At 39.1% G+C, this 18,588-nt stretch overlaps 1 protein-coding gene across 5 annotated transcripts in view; it reads left to right on the forward strand.

Annotated features, from left to right (window-relative positions):
• Positions 1 to 3,257: 3,257 nt before the first annotated feature.
• The window catches only part of LOC128692686 (D-aspartate oxidase), a 28,217-nt gene continuing 12,886 nt past the window's right edge, over positions 3,258 to 18,588 (forward strand). The window contains exons 1-5 of one of the 5 annotated variants that reach the window (XM_053781977.2): positions 3,358 to 3,408; positions 14,141 to 14,253; positions 15,477 to 15,686; positions 16,639 to 16,762; positions 17,319 to 17,458. In XM_053781977.2, the coding sequence (XP_053637952.1) occupies positions 15,493 to 15,686; positions 16,639 to 16,762; positions 17,319 to 17,458 (458 nt within the window). In that variant the 5' untranslated portion in view covers positions 3,358 to 3,408; positions 14,141 to 14,253; positions 15,477 to 15,492. Of the gene's footprint in view, positions 3,409 to 3,849; positions 4,124 to 14,140; positions 14,254 to 14,979; positions 15,052 to 15,476; positions 15,687 to 16,638; positions 16,763 to 17,318; positions 17,459 to 18,588 lie in introns of those variants that run through there. The other 4 variants (XM_053781979.2, XM_053781976.2, XM_053781975.2 and 1 more) reach the window with 4 other exon arrangements.

Raw genomic sequence — 18,588 nt, forward strand, 5'->3', positions numbered from 1 at the left:
CATACGAAGGGTCTGTGGTGACTACCACCCACACGAAGGGTCTGTGGTGACTACCAACCACACGAAGGGTCTGTGGTGACTACCAACCACACGAAGGGTCTGTGGTGACTACCAACCACACGAAGGGTCTGTGGTTACTACCACCCACACGAAGGGTCTGTGGTGACTACCAACCACACGAAGGGTCTTTGGTGACTACCACCCACACGAAGGGTCCGTGATTACTACCACCCACACAAAGGGTCTGTGGTGACTACCAACCACACGAAGGGTCTGTGGTGACTACCACCCACACGAAGGGTCTGTGGTGACTACCAAACACACGAAGGATCTGTGGTGACTACCACCCACACGAAGGGTCTATGGTGACTACCAACCACACGAAGGGTCTGTGGTGACTACCAACCACACGAAGGGTCTGTGGTGACTACCACCCACACGAAGGGTCTGTGGTTACTACCACCCACACGAAGGGTCTGTGGTGACTACCAACCACACAAAGGGTCTGTGGTTACTACCAACCACACAAAGGGTCTGTAGTGACTACCAACCACACAAAGGGTCTGTGGTGACTACCAATCATACGAAGGGTCTGTGGTGACTAGCACCCACACGAAGGGTCTGTGGTGACTACCAACCACATGAAGGGTCTGTGGTGACTACCACCCACACGAAGGGTCTATGGTGACTACCAACCACACGAAGGGTCTGTGGTGACTACCAACCACACGAAGGGTCTGTGGTGACTACCACCCACACGAGGGGTCTGTGGTTACTACCACCCACACGAAGGGTCTGTGGTGACTACCAACCACACAAAGGGTCTGTGGTGACTTCCAACCACACGAAGGGTCTGTGGTGACTACCGCCAAGACTGGGTATGGAGTACATGCACCCACAGCAAGAGATATAAACCTCTTGGTGAATCTACACTGATACACCAGCCTCAGTTTACATAGTTAATACTTTATTATGCACCCAATACCCATCCTTTGGGTTAATATGCACTGAGAGATACACAAATCTCGATGTATATACAGTGAGATATACATCTCTCGGAACTAGAACTAGACGGGACTCACAGATAAGGTCCCACTAAGGGCGAAGGGAAAGTGGGTATAGGCAGGGCCGGATTACCGCATAGGCAAACTAGGCATTTGCCTAGGGCCCCGCGCATTTGGGGGCCCTGCGGTCCAAGGGGTTCAGGGGCTCATCCAAGACTGCGCACATGGTGCAAGTGCAAAGGGGTCCCTACCTAAAAAGTTCAAGTGTTTGGAGAGTAAAATTGATTTTTAAAAATTAATCAAAACAAAAATAAATAATGAATTATTATTATTATTATTATAATCAAGGGGGAAGCGCTAAACCCGGAGGATTATACAGCGCCTGGGGGGGGGGATGTGGAAGGCATTCAGGCTTAATTCGGGGAACTTGAGCACAGATCCAATTCCCTAAATCAAGAGCCCCTCACCAACATCAAGGAACCTTTCTTGAGGGGAATAAATAATTAAATAAAATAAAATAAAAATAAATAAACCTAACCATAGATGGCAACACTCAACACGCCTTTGTTTACATCAGAACAGCTATGTTTTCCCGTTAATGGGTGAGTATGGGAGATTCCTCTCCAATTTTCTGTAGTTTATATGATTTGATAGTCTTATGCATGATGCAATGATAACAATAATGGTCAGTGATTTATAAAGGGAATAATAGTGCTGTAGTGGTTATGCTGAATATAATAGGTACATAATGTCACTACTTTAATAGCCTAATCTAGTAATACTATGCTGTCTAAGGAGGGGGGATTGAATTTCAGGGGATGGAACGGGCTTGTCTCCGGGGTTGGGTATGCACAAGGGCTGTGTTGCTGTGTGTATCTGTGTAATGCGTGGTTGAGGTAAATGTGGTTGTGTGAGTGGATGTGGTGGTGCAGTTATATGTGTTATAGATGTCTTATGTCAGAGTCTACTGCCTTCTTTCTTTGTTGAAGTACTTGATTTACCTTTCGGCTATGGCCTGGCAAACGGGGTTTTATGTGTTTGTACTGAGCATTTTATTGCTATATTATATAATGTGTATAGCCTGTAGATGAATGCGGAATGCTTATGGCTTTTCTAGTTTTGTGGCTAACTCGTAAGACTTGTGGTAAGGCGAGTATGTGTGACTGTAGGGAACTTATGTACTGGAGGGTTAGGTGAGTAAGAGTATGTACTTTGTTTTATCATGAGATTGTGATGTAGGTTCTTTCATTTAGTGATTATTTGTGTTGGTTGTGAGTAACCGATATATTTATATATTTATCATAATATTCTTCTTATTGTATTGTATTGTGCATTGGCAATATGTCCCAGTAATATTATGTAAATAGTGTATACCTGAAGGGATTATGGATTTAATTATATTATTGAACCTGCATACAATAAGTGTCAGGGGCCCGAGACTGTTCAACTGCCTCCCAGCACACATAAGGGGGATTACCAACAGACCCCTGGCAGTCTTCAAGCTGGCACTGGACAAGCACCTAAAGTCAGTTCCGGATCAGCCGGGCTGTGGCTCGTATGTTGGTTTGCGTGCAGCCAGCAGCAACAGCCTGGTTGATCAGGCTCTGATCCACCAGGAGGCCTGGTCTCAGACCGGGCCGCGGGGGCGTTGACCCCCGGAACTCTCTCCAGGTAAACTCCAGGTAAACAGGGGTCACCTACATGTTATGTTCTTGTTGTTGTTCTTGTGTACATAGGGTTAAGATTACCCATCTTTCTTAATGTTATGTTTTGTCACAAGCGATATTTTCTAGTATATTTGTGTAACCTCTTGTGTTTGTTTATATTGTGTTTGTTATTTGCTATTGTACGTTCTGAGGGATTGTGTTTCAAAATGTGTTTATATTAAATGTGTATCAACCCTTGTTTAAGGGGTTTTTATGTTAAGCTATGTATTGTATTTTAAATAAAAAAAAATACTATGCTGTCTTGAGTTTATTCTCTTTAAAATGCATGATAGTTAAAATGGCTGTTGGTAAATGGTTTTGGTTGTCTTGATGTACTTTCCCAAATAAATTTAATCTAAATAGCCAGAATGTATTTAATTAGACCTTAAACAGGCTCACACCGACCCCCCCCCCACCCCCAAGCTGGAAGGGGTCGCTTCGCTTACCCGTAACTCAAAGGGGCCCCGCCAATCTGAATAGCCTAGGGCCCGGAGACTTCTTAATCCGGTCTTGGGTATAGGTGAAGAATAGGTGGGTGAGATGAAAGAATGAAGAAAAAGAACAAGAGCCAAGACTAAACCCAACCTCATCACTTCTCTCGGTGCATATAAGCGAGCTATAAGTAGTAAGCGAGAGGCTGGAGGCGGCTAGTACTGGTTCAACCGTCGATCAGTGATCGTCATTCTGTCTCACTCTCGGTAATTACTCGATTTTGATAGTTTGTAAAAGTTATCCCTTTTAAGGAGGTGAGGTCGTGTCAGTGATCGTCTTTTCATCCATGGAATTGAAGCAACCCTTCCCTTCACTTCCTTGGATTAAAATTGATTGGGTTCCATTTCCAAGTGGCTGTATGACAGCATACAGGTTCATACATTAGTACACTGGCCGTCTCCCATCAAGACTGGGTGACTAGGAACGAAATATTTCATTATCATTCATTTAACAGCCGTCTTGCCAGACGTGCACAGACGTCAAAATTCAAGTACCTCAGGAGAGCAACATTCGGATTTTTTTTTAGTAAGTAAGTAAGTTTATTCAGGTATACACAAATACAGTTACATAGAATTATCATACATAGCAGCATATGTGTAGAGAACCTAGGATAACCCAAAAAAGTCGGACAGAGTGACTTATTTCCATTGGGGTCCTTTAACCCGTACTGTCCTTCAGTCTTGTTCCCAGGATGCGACCCACACCCAGGTACCTACTTACCGCTAGCCGAACAGGTATAGCAGGTGTAAGGAAACATGCCCAACGTTTCTACCCATGCCAGAACTGAACCACGGACACGCAGTGCACAGGCGAGAGCGTTGCCAACCGAGCCATGGAACACACCTTGCTCACTCCAACACATTCAAGTCATAAAACCCACTTGTCTTCACGTTCACACAAGTTTGCTGGAAGGTTGGTTAGGTAAGGTTCGTCAGGAAACAGGACAAGTATTTCCTGACACGGGTCTTAGTCATATAATGACCCACAGCTGGAGCTTTTGGTCATCTGACCGAGACCTTCCACTGGTTTACTGGTCAACTTCTTTAAAATTTAGTTTATTTCATAATTGGAAGATTGGTTTATTAGGTTTAATGTTTATCTACCAGGTTCTGCACACCATCAGTTTTATACTGTAAATATTAACCTAAGGATTAAACTCTAAAGTGAATATTTACTGAAAAGTACACCATTACAAGTGCTTATATACCGTATATGAACCGAGGTAAATATTTAAAAAATGTGCAAACGTTAGAATTACTTGTCGGGTACTTTTGCCTAACAAACTTATGACATTTTCTGATCCTCCATCTTAAGTCCTCGCCCGAATTCGAACCCGGGTTCTTTTGATTGTAAGTCGAACGTCCTGTCACTGAGCTAAGAGTTACCTCTAATACACTGGAGAATAAAGACCAACTTAACCTATTTTTCAAGTGGCATGGGGGACTTACTACGATCAATATTCTTGATTTCACTCCCAGGGTGAAATAATTTTTATATATTGATCATAAAGTGCAAGAATTACATTCACATCCAAGATTTCTTTTTAGTGGGTATTTTAAAACTAAGCATTTATATCAGTAAGTAAGGTTATTTAGGCACAGGTACACAACATACAATTACCATACATCGTGTAAATTACCAGGTTATCCCCCCAAAAAGTCATATACAGTGACTTATTCCACTGGAAGAGCTACAGGTTAACATTAATGACGGCTTATCAAAAGAGGCATTAAAACTTAAGTGTTCAGTGCCATAATTGTGCAAGTAAATATACTTAAGTGCAGGTACATATAAATACTGTTACACAAATTATCATACATAGTAACATGTGTGTAAATTACCTAGGATAACCCAAAGAAGTCACAGTGACTTATTTCCATTAGGATAAACTTACTAATTAATTAATGAACAAGTATTGTCTATAGGTTACATCTTTTTTTTTTTAATACCTTGGCAGAACAAGAAAATCATAATCCGTGGTCAATTCACTGGGACAAAGTTTTGAAGATTTTATCCACATCTTGAATAGTTTCTAAGGAAAATGAGTTGGGTTACCCATTCAAAATTTTGCCACCTCCAGGCGGCAAAATCCAAGAGAGTCGCCGGTGGTAATGAAACTTGACATCTCGGCTGTGGAAAATACTGTATATATTTTCCGGAAATACGGTAATTTATAGGTAAATAGATGGCCTATACTGTATTTAATAATATTTGTCATAGAAAACGGAAAGCCTGCGTCTGGGCAGGAGACTCGCCATCTTGGTTTTGAATTTTGTACAAACGTTGGTGTAATGGGAAGAATTTTTCGTGCTCTAGAGGTTAAAATTGTGTTGACACCTCTCAAATAGGAGGCGAAATTGGTGGATGTGCACTCCTGCATAACTTGAGATATCAAACGACTGGACAAGACAGCTCCAGGAACCTCAGATAAGCTCTCTAGATTTGTGTGTAATTCTGGCCAGCATTATTTTCATAGATTTAGTTAGAGTGAGTTTTTCTGAGTATGATACACATTAATCTCCAGTCAAATTGGTGAGTGATATTAAGATATATTTTCCTTCTGTTATGTAATTGTGTATATATATAACCATTTATTATTTTTAATATACAGTCCACAAATTTATATATTTACCATTTAATTAATAGGTCCAGTACAGTATGGCCATCTATTTACATATAAATACTGAATTTCTGGAAAATATATACACTATTTTCCACACTGCGGCTGGCCGGAGTTCGTTGCTAAACGACTCAAATTGCTGATTTGGTAACGGTGGAGGACCTGGGTACATATAGGATCTGGCATTCACACGGCGACATATTACACAAGATTTAATCACCCTTTTTACACTTTGCCGTCCTTGTGGAATCCAGAAAGTTTCCCTAATACAATTTTAGGTATCTTGTACCCCACCATGCATTACATTTTTATGGGCATTTAGAACAATTACATTTGTTAGATGATGAGTTTTGGGCAGTAAGATAGGGTGTTTAGCATAATCATCCAATTTAGCATTTTGTAACCTACCTCTGCACCTAATTACATTGTTCTCTAAATACAGCCCCAATTTCTCTATAGAACCTTTCACAATTTTTCTTTCCATCATCAATTTAATCTCATTTCCATAGATTTCCTCCTGTACCTTCTTTATCCAATATTCAAGAGGATGTGAAAACTTATATGATATATTCATCTTGTTTAGAAATTTAAACACCAACTTAGTAACACTGATTAGTTTGGGTAAAGAAGAATACCTATTTATATCAATGGCTAAGGGAGGACAAACTGTTGGAGCGGTGGTCACAGTAATTTCAACAGGAGCAATACATGCCTTTTGTACAGGCCAATTAGCTTTATTTACCAACCAGCTCGGTCCTTTAAACCATGATACAGCATTTACAAATTTAGCATAAGATAAACCTCGAGACAAGAAATCAGCTGGATTCTCCTCACCAGGTATATGATTAAATGTTAACATATGCTGACCCAAACTATTATACATCTCTTGCATCTGATTAATTTCAGTGACTCTGTTTTGTACGTACACAATTTTACTGTTTCCATTACGAATCCATTGTAAGGATACCTCATTATCAGACCAAATTACAGTGTCGCTAATATTTATCTCCTGCAACTTATTTCTTATATAATTAGCTAATTTGACACCTACATTAATGGCTGTTAATTCCAACTGAGGCAAGGTACGTGATTTAATTGGAGACACTTAAGCCTTAGACATAAGAGAAATAACACTATTACATTGAAGGTAAGCAACTGCTCCATATGCCAATTTTGAAGCATCACAAAAAATGTGGAGTACATTTTTCCCATTTGGATTGGCCACCTGGCGTGGGAACTCCAACATTGGAATTTTCTCATAATCACCAATTAACTCATCCCACCTGTTAATGAATTCCTCAGGTAGAATTTCATCCCAAGCACATTTAAGTTTCCATGCTTCCTGAATTAATAATTTCCCTCTTATAGTAAGGGGTGACACTAAACCTAGTGGATCAAAACATTTGGAAACTTCAGCAAGCAAAACTCTCTTAGTTAATTTATTGGGCATACTGTAATTATTAGGTTTTAACATTAACAAATCTCTCTCAATATCCCAAGTTAAACCCAATACATTACTACATTTTGGCACTTCATCTCCAGGGTAATCTTTACTTATTTTGTCCTTTAATTTGGACGAATTATTATTCCATTCCCTCAGAGGCATATTTGCACTTTGCATTATTTTATTAGCCTCTCCATAAGTCATTAACAGTTCCTCTTCAGTTGACGTCACACTCAGGAAATTGTCCACATAAAATTGTTTGCTCATTACTTTACTCAATGGACTTTCCATACGTTTAAGGTGTGCATTTATCGTCGCTTGAAGTAGGAACGGACTGGATGTAGCACCAAATAATACGCTCCTAAAGCGAAAGGTTTTCAGAGGGCTAAGTGGGTCAATAGGATTCTCAGGCCATAAGAAGCGGGTACAATCCCAGTCAGAATCTTGTAAACCCACTCTTAGGAAAGCTTTACTTATGTCAGCCGTAAAGGCATAATGCTTCACTCTGAAATTTAATAAGATATCTCCTAATTTTTCCGTCAACGATGGACCTGTCATCAAACAGTCATTTAAACTAGGTACATTTTTGTTACCCCTGGCACTAAAATTAAACACAATCCTCAAAGGAGTGGTCTTAGAATCCTTCTTCACTCCGTGATGGGGCAAATAGTGACCATAAACTTTGGCTTGTTCAGGAGGTATCTCTTCTATAAATTTATTAATTAACTGTTCAGCAATTATATCATTATATGCAGTTAACAATTCTGGTGTCTTACTCAGTTCGCGGAGCTGAGCCTTTAACTGTCCATATGCCATTCTGTAATTAGTGGGCAATTCTGGATGGTTCAGTCTCCACGGAAGTCGCACCCAGTATTGTCCAGATTCAAATTTTACATCTCTCAGGTATTGCTCCTGAGTAAAAGAATCGTCTGGACTTTCTTCATTTACATTTATTCCAATGCTGTCTAATTCCCACAATTTATACACTGGCTCAACACCATCCTCTATGGAAGAATTATACTGGGGTACGATTTCATGAGTAAGGCACACAGTTATGGTATTTGTAGTTTCCTCTAGTCATGAATTATTATTACGAGGAATCCTACCATACATTACATGGCCTCCTGCAGTCTTCAAAAGGGTGACACCACATTTCTTTACCATACCCTTTACAAAGGAGGCATAATAGTCACTACCTATCAAAATATTTATTGGGCCTTCAGAATCATCACTTACACCAAAAGGTGCTAAATTTACATTATGTGAGAGTCTTTCTGTAGCTTTACTAAGCCCTACTGTAGATATTTTCTCTGGAAGTCTATCTACAATTGCTGCATTAACACGTTTTTTCTCATTGCCCAACCTGACAGTTACATAAACAGTGTCATACAATTGAGCCCTTTCATCCGAGAGAAAACCAGATAATTTTAAAGTTGTGGGATCTCCCATCTGTACTTTCATACCATCAAGACATTTACGTTTTATGAAAGTACGCTGGGATCCCTGGTCCAATAATGCATTTACATTTTTTGATTTATGCCTTTTATCATCAATTTTTACCTGTAACACAGGTAAGGCTACTTCAGCAAAACCATCATTATTAACATTAGCAGCAATTTTTACATTAGCTACTGTTGTGTCAGGATTGTCAACATTATCATTATTATCAACATTATCATATAGACCTTTACACATGACTATATGGTGTCTTCCTTTGTGACATTGATAACAGAAGTTTAATTTGGCATAACAATCCTTTACATTGTGATTACCCAAACATCTGATACATCTGTCAAGTTCCTCCAATCTTTCAACTTTATCATTCCATGAATTGTATGCACTGCAATTCTTAGAAAAATGAGTACCCTTGCAGAAAAGACAATCTCTCTTTTCTTTGACTGGTTTCTTATTAACTGGGCTTCTCTTAGGAGGGTACTTATTCTTCTTACCTTGTGGAGAATCATTATTTCTGATTCTTGCTACTTGATATGCACCTATGCAACTCTTTTTAGGAAATGAATTTTGATTATTAACATTGGGATAATTTTTCCCTTTGTGAAACTTGACAGATACCTCAGAGCTATTATGTGTTGCATCTTTAAAATGAGTTAGTTGGCTGGTCTGCAACTGAACAATTAATTCTTGTAGACCTAGTCTTATTTCCTCCAGACCAAAATAACCCTTGTGATATTTTTGAGAGCCATTCAAGTGTTTTACAGCTTAATTTATTCTGTACCATGGCACTCAATAACCAGTCTGATTCCTTCAGATTATATTTATTACTTAAAGTTTTGAGAGTGCTCTCCAGTTTAACTAAACTGCTGTAAACCTTTGTAAGTGTGATCTGGAGATTTTAAATTAACAACGATATTCACTAGATCCAACCTACTTTGTTCTATATTACCATAAGTGACCTTCAACAAGTCAACTGCTTCCTTGTAAGAGTCATTTACATTGGGAAAGGCTTGTATGAGTATGTGAGCATCTCTTACCTGTCCTTTGAGGTAAAATAATTTAGTTACACAGGCTAGGTCACTCCTGTCATGCACACCTGCTTTAAAAATTGACCAAAATTCCTCCCAGTTTTCTCCAGGATTAAACACAGGTAAACATAGTTCTGGGAGTTTTGTTGGAGCAGACTGATTAACTGCCTGGTTTACACATTTTAATTTATTCAAGCCTGACTTTTACAAGAAAGAATCGTTTCTTCTAATTCATAATACTGATTAATCATAAGATCTACTTCAGTCTCATCTACACAGTTTACTAACAAATCTCCTTCATATTTGTTGTAATATAATTTGTATGAATCATATCTATTACCTAAAGCATCTAAATACATTTTTAAATCATCAGTATTCACAGTTTCTTGATTCATTAATTCCAAACATTTATTATATGCCTTGGTTTCATGACCCTTTCTAGCTTGCAGTGAGGCTTTCTTTGCTCTATATTCCATATGTTTGTCTTCTGTATTAATTTCCTCATTTTCAGCCATGATGCAATGTATTAAATTCAACTTAATAACACTGATTATGTACTAAATTATGCACTTTATAAAGGTAAATAGTACAACTTACCTTTGAATAAATCCTAGCTACTTGAGTTTTAAATGTACATTAATACAAACTTGGCTCATCAAAATTAATATTATACAAATTAATAAATCCTTGCCAGAATTTGGCATAACAAAATTAATATACACATTAATAATTAGCTACACATGGCTTATCAATTACACATACACTGATATAAATCTTGGCCAAAATTGCCTTATCAAATTAATATTATACAAATATAAATCCTTGCCAGAATTTGGCATAGCAAAATTAATATTATACACAATATAATCTTTATCCACACTTGTCTTATCAATTACACATACACTGATATAAATCTTGGCCAGAATTGTCTTATCAAATTAGTATTATACAAATTAATATAAACTTAGCCAGACTTGGGCTTAGCTTATCAAAATTAATATTGTAATTATTATAATCCACTACACATTAAGTAAATTTGTAAACTTAACATCCACCTCCTTCTGTCATTTCACATATAATTATTAAGTAATTAACTAATTAATGACTTCACTAATTACCTCCGGTTCAAGAAGGACCAACGGGCAAATTAAATGTGGAAAATTGCATTTATCTGGATGTAACTCATAATGTACATACCAGTAAATAACAAAGATAATTATTATTTATCAATTAGACAAGTAGGAATTTGGGACACCAAGGTCGCAAAAAATGTCCCCCTTCGATACCTACCACTGTCATAACCACAAGTTGCTCTGGACCTATTAATTAAATGAAATATACATACACCAGAAATACTGGTAAATATATAAATTTGTGGACTGTATATTAAAAATAATAAATGGTTATATATATACACGATTACATAACAGAAGGAAAATATATCTTAATATCACTCACCAATTTGACTTGAGATTAATGTGTATCATACTCAGAAAACCTCACTCTAACTAAATCTATGAAAATAATGCTGGCCAGAATTACACACAAATCTAGAGAGCTTATCTGAGGTTCCTGGAGCTGTCTTGTCTAGTCGTCTGATATCTCAAGTTATGCAGGAATGCACATCCACCAATTTCGCCTCCTATTTGAGAGGTGTCAACACAATTTTAACCTCTAGAGCACGAAAAATTCTTCCCATTGCACCAACGTTTGTACAAAATTCAAAACCAAGATGGCAAGTCTCGTCTGCACAGACGCATGCTTTCCATTTTCTGTGACATAAATATTATTAAATACAGTATGGCCATCTATTTACATATAAATACTGAATTTCTGGAAAATATATACAGTATTTTCCACAATGACAGTGGTAGGTATCGAAGGGGGACATTTTTTGCGACCTAGGTGTCCAAAATTCCTACTTGTCTATGTAACATTGATAAATAATAATTATCTTTGTTATAATTTACTGTCATTACATAATTAGTTACGTTCAGATAAATGCAATTTTCCACATCGGCTCAAGCTTTTTATATAGCGGGGATATTTCTTCCATATATGAGGCATAAATTGTAACTTTATGATAACACCACTGATGTATGATAACGGGTCTTAATCATATGATAACCCACCACTGGAGATTTTGGTCATCTGACCGAACCCTTCCCCGGGCATACCTATCCACTCCTTTTTAATATTTAAAGTAACGCCATTTGATGTTGTTATGATAACTAGAGTACTGGTGGACCATAGGTAAATCACTTGTATAACTACAACACTGGTACTAACCTATACGTGGTTTCAGAGGTCGAATCACAGCTCCTGGCCCCGCTTCGTCGCTGGCCGCTACTAGGTCCACTCCCTGCTCCAAGCAACCCAAAATTAAACCTCAATAAATCATGCAGGATTCCACAAGTGTCTAATGTCTGATTCTAAAACAATTGTTTACCTGCTGGATTCTTAAAAAATGTTTACCTGCTGGATTCTAAAATGCAATTGTTTACCTGCTGGATTCTAAAATGCAATTGTTTACCTGCTGGATTCTAAAATGCAATTGTTTACCTGCTGGATTCTAAAACAATTGTTTACCTGCTGGATTCTTAAAAAAAAATTTGCCTGCTGGATTCTAAAATGCAATTGTTTACCTGCTTGCTGGATTCGTTTAGGACGAAAATAGGTTTAGTCATAATAATTGTGTGTGTGTGAATGTACCCTTGGCAACAGTAAGAATGATGCTGTGATTATCACTATCTAGGCAGAAGAGGCTAACCTTGAAAGTTAAGACAGTGCTAAGTCACTTTAATTAAGCATAGCAACACCTCATTCACAAGATGAAAAAGAGTGGAAGGAAGTGTAAGAGAAGTTGAGGAAAAAGAAGAGGCTGGAAAAAAGAGGAGGCAAAGACCAGAGGTGGGGGAGGGGAGAAATAGGATGTGGGCGGAGAAGAAAATGGAGAAGCACGTACTCACCTAATTGTGGTTGCAGAGGTCGAGACTCAGCTCCTGGCCCCGCCGCTTCACTGATCGCTACTAGGTCCTCTCTCTCTCTCTCTGCTTCCTGAGCTTTGTCATACCTCTTCCTAAAACTATGTATGGTTCCTGCCTCTACTACACTTGCTAGGCTATTCCACTTCCTGACTACTCTTAGACTGAAGAAATACTTCCTAACGTCCCTGTGACTCGTCTGAGTCTTCAGCTTCCAATTGTGACCCCTTGTTTCTGTGCCCCCTCTCTGGAACATCTTGTGTCTGTCCACCTTGTCTATTCCCCGCAGTATCTTGTATGTCGTTATCATGTCTCCCCTGACCCTTCTGTCCTTCAGTGTCGTCAGTCCGATTTCCCTCAACCTTTCCTCGTACGACATTCCCCTGAGCTCTGGAACTAGCCTTGTTGCAAACCTTTGAACTTTCTTTAACTTCTTGACGTGCTTGACCAGGTGTGGATTCCAGACTGGTGCTGCATACTCCAGTATGGGCCTAACATACACAGTGTACAGTGTCTTGAACGATTCCTTATTAAGGTATCGGAACGCTGTTCTCAGGTTTGCCAGGCGCCCGTATGCTGCAGCAGTTATTTGGTTGATGTGTGCCTCCGGTGACGTGCTCGGTGTTATGGTCACCCCAAGATCTTTCTCCCTGAGTGAGGTCTGTAGTCTTTGTCCACCTAGCCTATACTCTGTCTGCGGTCTTCTTTGCCCCTCCCCAATCTTCATGACTTTGCATTTGGCAGGGTTGAATTCGAGAAGCCAGTTTCTGGACCACGTGTCCAGCCTGTCCAGGTCTCTTTGCAGTCCTGCCTCATCCTCATCCGATTTAATTCTTCTCATCAGCTTCACATCATCTGCGAATAGGGACACTTCAGAGTCTATTTCTTCGATCATGTCGTTCACATATATCAAAAATAGCACTGGTCCTAGAACTGACCCCTGTGGAACCCCGCTCGTCACAGGCGCCCACTGTGATACCTCTTCACGCACCATGACTCGTTGTTGCCTCCCTGTCAGGTATTCCCTGATCCATTGCAGTGCCCTCCATGTTATATGAGCCTGACCCTCTAGCTTCTGCACTAATCTCTTGTGAGGAACTGTGTCAAAGGCCTTCCTGCAGTCCAGGAAAATGCAATCAACCCACCCCTCTCTCTCGTGTCTTACTTCTGTTACCTTGTCGTAAAACTCCAGAAGGTTTGTGACACAGGATTTGCCTTCCATGAACCCATGCTGGTTATCATTTATAATCTTGTTCCGTTCCAGGTGTTCCACCACTCTCCTCCTGATAATCTTCTCCATGACTTTGCATACTATACATGTCAGAGACACAGGTCTGTAGTTTAGTGCCTCGTTTCTGTTTCCTCTCTTAAATATGGGGACTACATTTGCTGTCTTCCATTTCTCAGGTAGTTGCCCAGTTTCAAGGGATGTGTTGAAGATTGTGGTTAGGGGCACACACAGCATCTCTGCTCCTTCTCTAAGGACCCACGGGGAGATGTCCGGTCCTATCGCCTTTGAGGTATCAAGGTCACTTAGCAGCTTCTGCACCTCCTCCTCGGTTGTTCATATGTCATCCAACACTTGTTGGTATATTCCCTCTTGATGTTTCCTTCTGTGCTGTCTTCCCAGAGCCCTTCCTGTCTCTACTGTAAAAACTTCCTTAAATCTCCTGTTTAGCTCCTCACATACCTCCTGATCATTTCATGTGAGTTCTCCACCTTCTGTCCTCAGTCTGATCACCTGCTCTTTGACTGTTGTCTTCCTCCTGATGTGGCTATACAACAGTTTCGGGTCAGTCTTGACTTTCGATGCTATGTTATTTTCATACTGTCGCTGGGCCTCCCTCCTTACCTGTGCATACTCGTTCCTGGCTCTGTGACTAATCTCCCTATTTTCATGTGTTCTCTGCCTTCTGTACTTTTTTCATTCTCTATTGCACTTTGTTTTTGCCTCCTTACACCGTCGGGTAAACAAGGGGCTCGTTCTGGTCTTCCCATTGTTTCTGTTGCCCTTGGGAATAAACCTTTCCACTGCCTCCTTGCATTTTGTTGTTACATATTCCATCATTTCATTTACTGGCTTTCCTGCCAGTTTTCTGTCCCACGGAACCTCCTGCTCGTGTGTGTTTGTGTGTGTATTTGTGTACTCATGTGTGAATGCGTGTGCTCGTGTGTGTACTTACCTATTTGTGTGTGTGTTTTTGTGTCATCCAACAATTAATATTTGCACCAATAACTCATTACAGTTGTGACCGGGTGTGGACATGTGAATTGCTCAGTACTTCATAATTTGTTCATGATTGTAATCATGTATCAACGTAAGTAAATTTACTTACATGATTCATTACCTTTGTAACTTGTGAGTTCATTACCTTTATACCTAGTTCAGCTATCAAAACTTTGGGGCCCAGTCCCTGGACTCATTATGTATCTCTGTAATCTGTAAATACCTTTGTAACTTGTCATAATTGTGACCAGATCTACCTGGAGTACATTACCTTTGTAGCTTGCTCAGCTATCAAAACTTTGGGGCCCAGCCCCTGAACCCATTATGTACCTCTGTAAACTTTTGACTACCGCCCACATGATGGGTATTGGGTGCTTAATAAAGATATTAAACTAACTGGAGAGGCAGAGGAGGGTGAAAATGTAGAAAGCGGAGAGAAAGAGGATGAAGAAGTAGGATTGTTCAACTCGGAGTAAAGTTGATGCGACCAAAGTCTTCTTTTTCTTCTTGGTACAGAAGTGCAGTAGAGGTGATGGCACGGGTCTGTGTTGTGGGGGCGGGTGTGGTAGGACTGACCACAGCCACACAGCTGCAGAAGGCGCTGCCACCAGGTTCTACAGTTACTATCATCGCTGACAAGTTCCTAAAGGAAACCACTAGTGACGGGGCTGCAGGAATTTTCAGACCAGGACTACAGTTCCAGGGAGACTCCCCAGAGGTTACCAGGTGAGTGGTGGTCTTTCAGTTAGCAAATTTTGATACATAGGCAAGTGCCGCTATCCTGATTCAAATAACATTTTACAAGGTTAGTTACATGAACAATTAACTATATTTACCTAACACTATCATGTGGGAACCTCGTGGCTGGTAGTTGACAAGAACTAAATGTGCTTCGGTCGCTGCGTGATCCAAAAAAAAATATAATTTCCGTATTCCTTAAGCCCCCCCCCCCTTCTCTGCACCTTAATGATCCGAGAAAGGTCTCCCCGTATCTCATAAGCCCAGTCACTTTTAGCTCAATGATCCTATAAAAGTATTTATTCTCATGTCCCTTAAGTCCAGTCCCCTTTACATCAATGCACGCTAAAGAAATAGTACAGAGTGTGGCATAACTTTCTAATGTAGTTCAGTATCAACGTTGAGGATTTGAAACCAATCAGAAGAGACAGTCACAAGTTTTCGCATGGAAACTAATAGCCCAGTCTCTTCAGTTAAAAATGGGAAATCAGCCACTGCACAATACAAAACCAATTCGAACCTTCCACTAAGATGCACCAGCTTCAAAAGCTGGGGTCAAAGCCGAGATTTCTGAGTTATTTATTCTGATGGGTTTGATTGTGTGGTGCTATGATTGTATTTATTGTACAGCTATCAATTTCTTTTTTGGGGGAAGCAAATGTTCTTAAAATATTACCATCCTTTATTTTATCTCTTTAGTCATCTATAAAATTCTACTGAAAATAAAACACGGGCTTTCAGAGGGTGAAAGGCGGTATCAGAGACGTCATCGTCTATTCCTCTGTATCTTAAATGGATGCTTAATCTAGCACTTATGCATACAAGATTATCTTAAATCTATCCTCTTTACCAGTCTTCATTCTTTATCACTAAATTACAAACCCTTCCCCTCCTTAAGAAATAGTCTCTAAACTAAGCTCCTTCCTGTTTTTTCCACCAGACGATGGCTTCAAGACTCCTTCAACTTCTACAAGAGCATCCTAAACAGTCAAGATGCTGCGAGTGCAGGTGTCAAGCTCATCTCCGGCTTTCACTTCTCCTCTAAGTATCCCAAGATCGTCTGGGTGAGTGGAAGTGTATTTACTAAATTATGTTGACGTTGTCGATATTCAGTTCCTAGCCCCACATCCTAGACTACTCATTGGCATCACTGATTTCTGGCATCTTGGATCTTGCCATGTATACCTTCAAAGTATGCTGGTATAAAGTATGTCTAGGTGAGTGGTAGAGTGTACATTCATACACGCTACCATGATTAGGTGTGGTGGTACATCTGTACGAGTGGAAGAGTGTTCGTATGTCTGGGTGGCTGATAGGTAGCATATGATAATTATTATGAAATTTACAGATAACACTAAACATACGATTTATAATGTGATTAAGGTGTTCCATTTGACGTCACTTGTCTCTGATTCAAGTCTTCTCAACCATAATGGACATGAAATTGCATTGACAACCACACGCTCATACCGTGCATATGTGCGATTACTCTTATCTTTCTAACTATCTATGATGTTTACTGTTTGTTGACCATGATAAAGCACGAATGTGGGTGATAGTGTCGGTTTACAGCATTGTCTACCTCCCCTTGTCAGCTTACAGCATTGTCTGCCTCTCCAGAACTCCCTGCTGCTGCCCATATTAGAGGAATACCGCTCCTGCACCGAGGAAGAACTAAGCTTCTACCGCCATAAGTATGGTACCTTCATGACCACTATACTGACGGAGTGCCGACGCTACCTTCCCTATCTCACAGACAAGTCAGTCTCTCCACTCTAAACTATATATACTGCATATCTCTCTCTCTCTCTCTCTCTCTCTCTCTCTCTCTCTCTCTCTCTCTCTCTCTCTCTCTCTCTCTCTCTCTCTCTCTCTCTCTCTCTCTCTCTCTCTCTCTCTCTCTCTCTCTCTCTCTCTCTCTCTCTCTCTTTCTCTTTCTCTTTCTCTTTCTCTTTCTCTTTCTCTTTCTCTCTCTCTCTCTCTCTCTCTCTCTCTCTCTCTCTCTCTAAAACGCGATTTTGGCTAAATTATCACTGCTCTTATTGCCGAATAAGGTAAGCAAAAATGTGTATGCAGTAATTTCGCAAAAATCATTCTGAACCTAACGAAAACATATATTTCATTGTGTTTGTTTAGTAAGTTATTGTAAACTTATCTAAAATATATTTAGTTGGATTACGCTAAATTAAATTGCGCTTGTTATAATAAGGTTAGGTAAGTTTTCTAAGATTCTTAATTTTTACACAAACATAAATGAAAAAATCTTTAAACGTATAAGAGAAAATTTTATAATTAAAATTTTTTACCAATTCGGCACGACATATATATATATATATATATATATATATATATATATATATATATATATATATATATATATATATATATATATATATATATACATAAAATATATATACATAATATAGGGGGTGGTAGGAGAAAATTCTCAAACAGCTTCAGGGAGAATCTTGAGTTTTCCCTGAAGCAAGTTTATTCTTTTCTCTGAGGATGAGGGACCCTATAACAGTTCTAGAGGTGGTACCTCCCTATATTTTATATATATATATATATATATATATATATATATATATATATATATATATATATATATATATATATATATATATATATATATATATATATATATATATATATATATATATATATATATATATATATTTTTTTTTTTTTTTTTTTTTTTTTTTTTTTTTTTTTTTTTTTTCGTATAGTCGGACTTGAGTCCTGGAAACGGGAAGTACAATGCCTGCACTTTAAAGGAGGGGTTTGGGATATTGGCAGTTTGGGGGGATATGTTGTGTATCTTTATATGTATATACTTCTAAACTGTTGTATTCTGAGCACCTCTGCAAAAACAGTGATAATGTGTGAG

This window comes from Cherax quadricarinatus, chromosome 30, assembly GCF_038502225.1.
Source record: "Cherax quadricarinatus isolate ZL_2023a chromosome 30, ASM3850222v1, whole genome shotgun sequence".
Lineage (NCBI taxonomy): Eukaryota > Metazoa > Arthropoda > Malacostraca > Decapoda > Parastacidae > Cherax > Cherax quadricarinatus.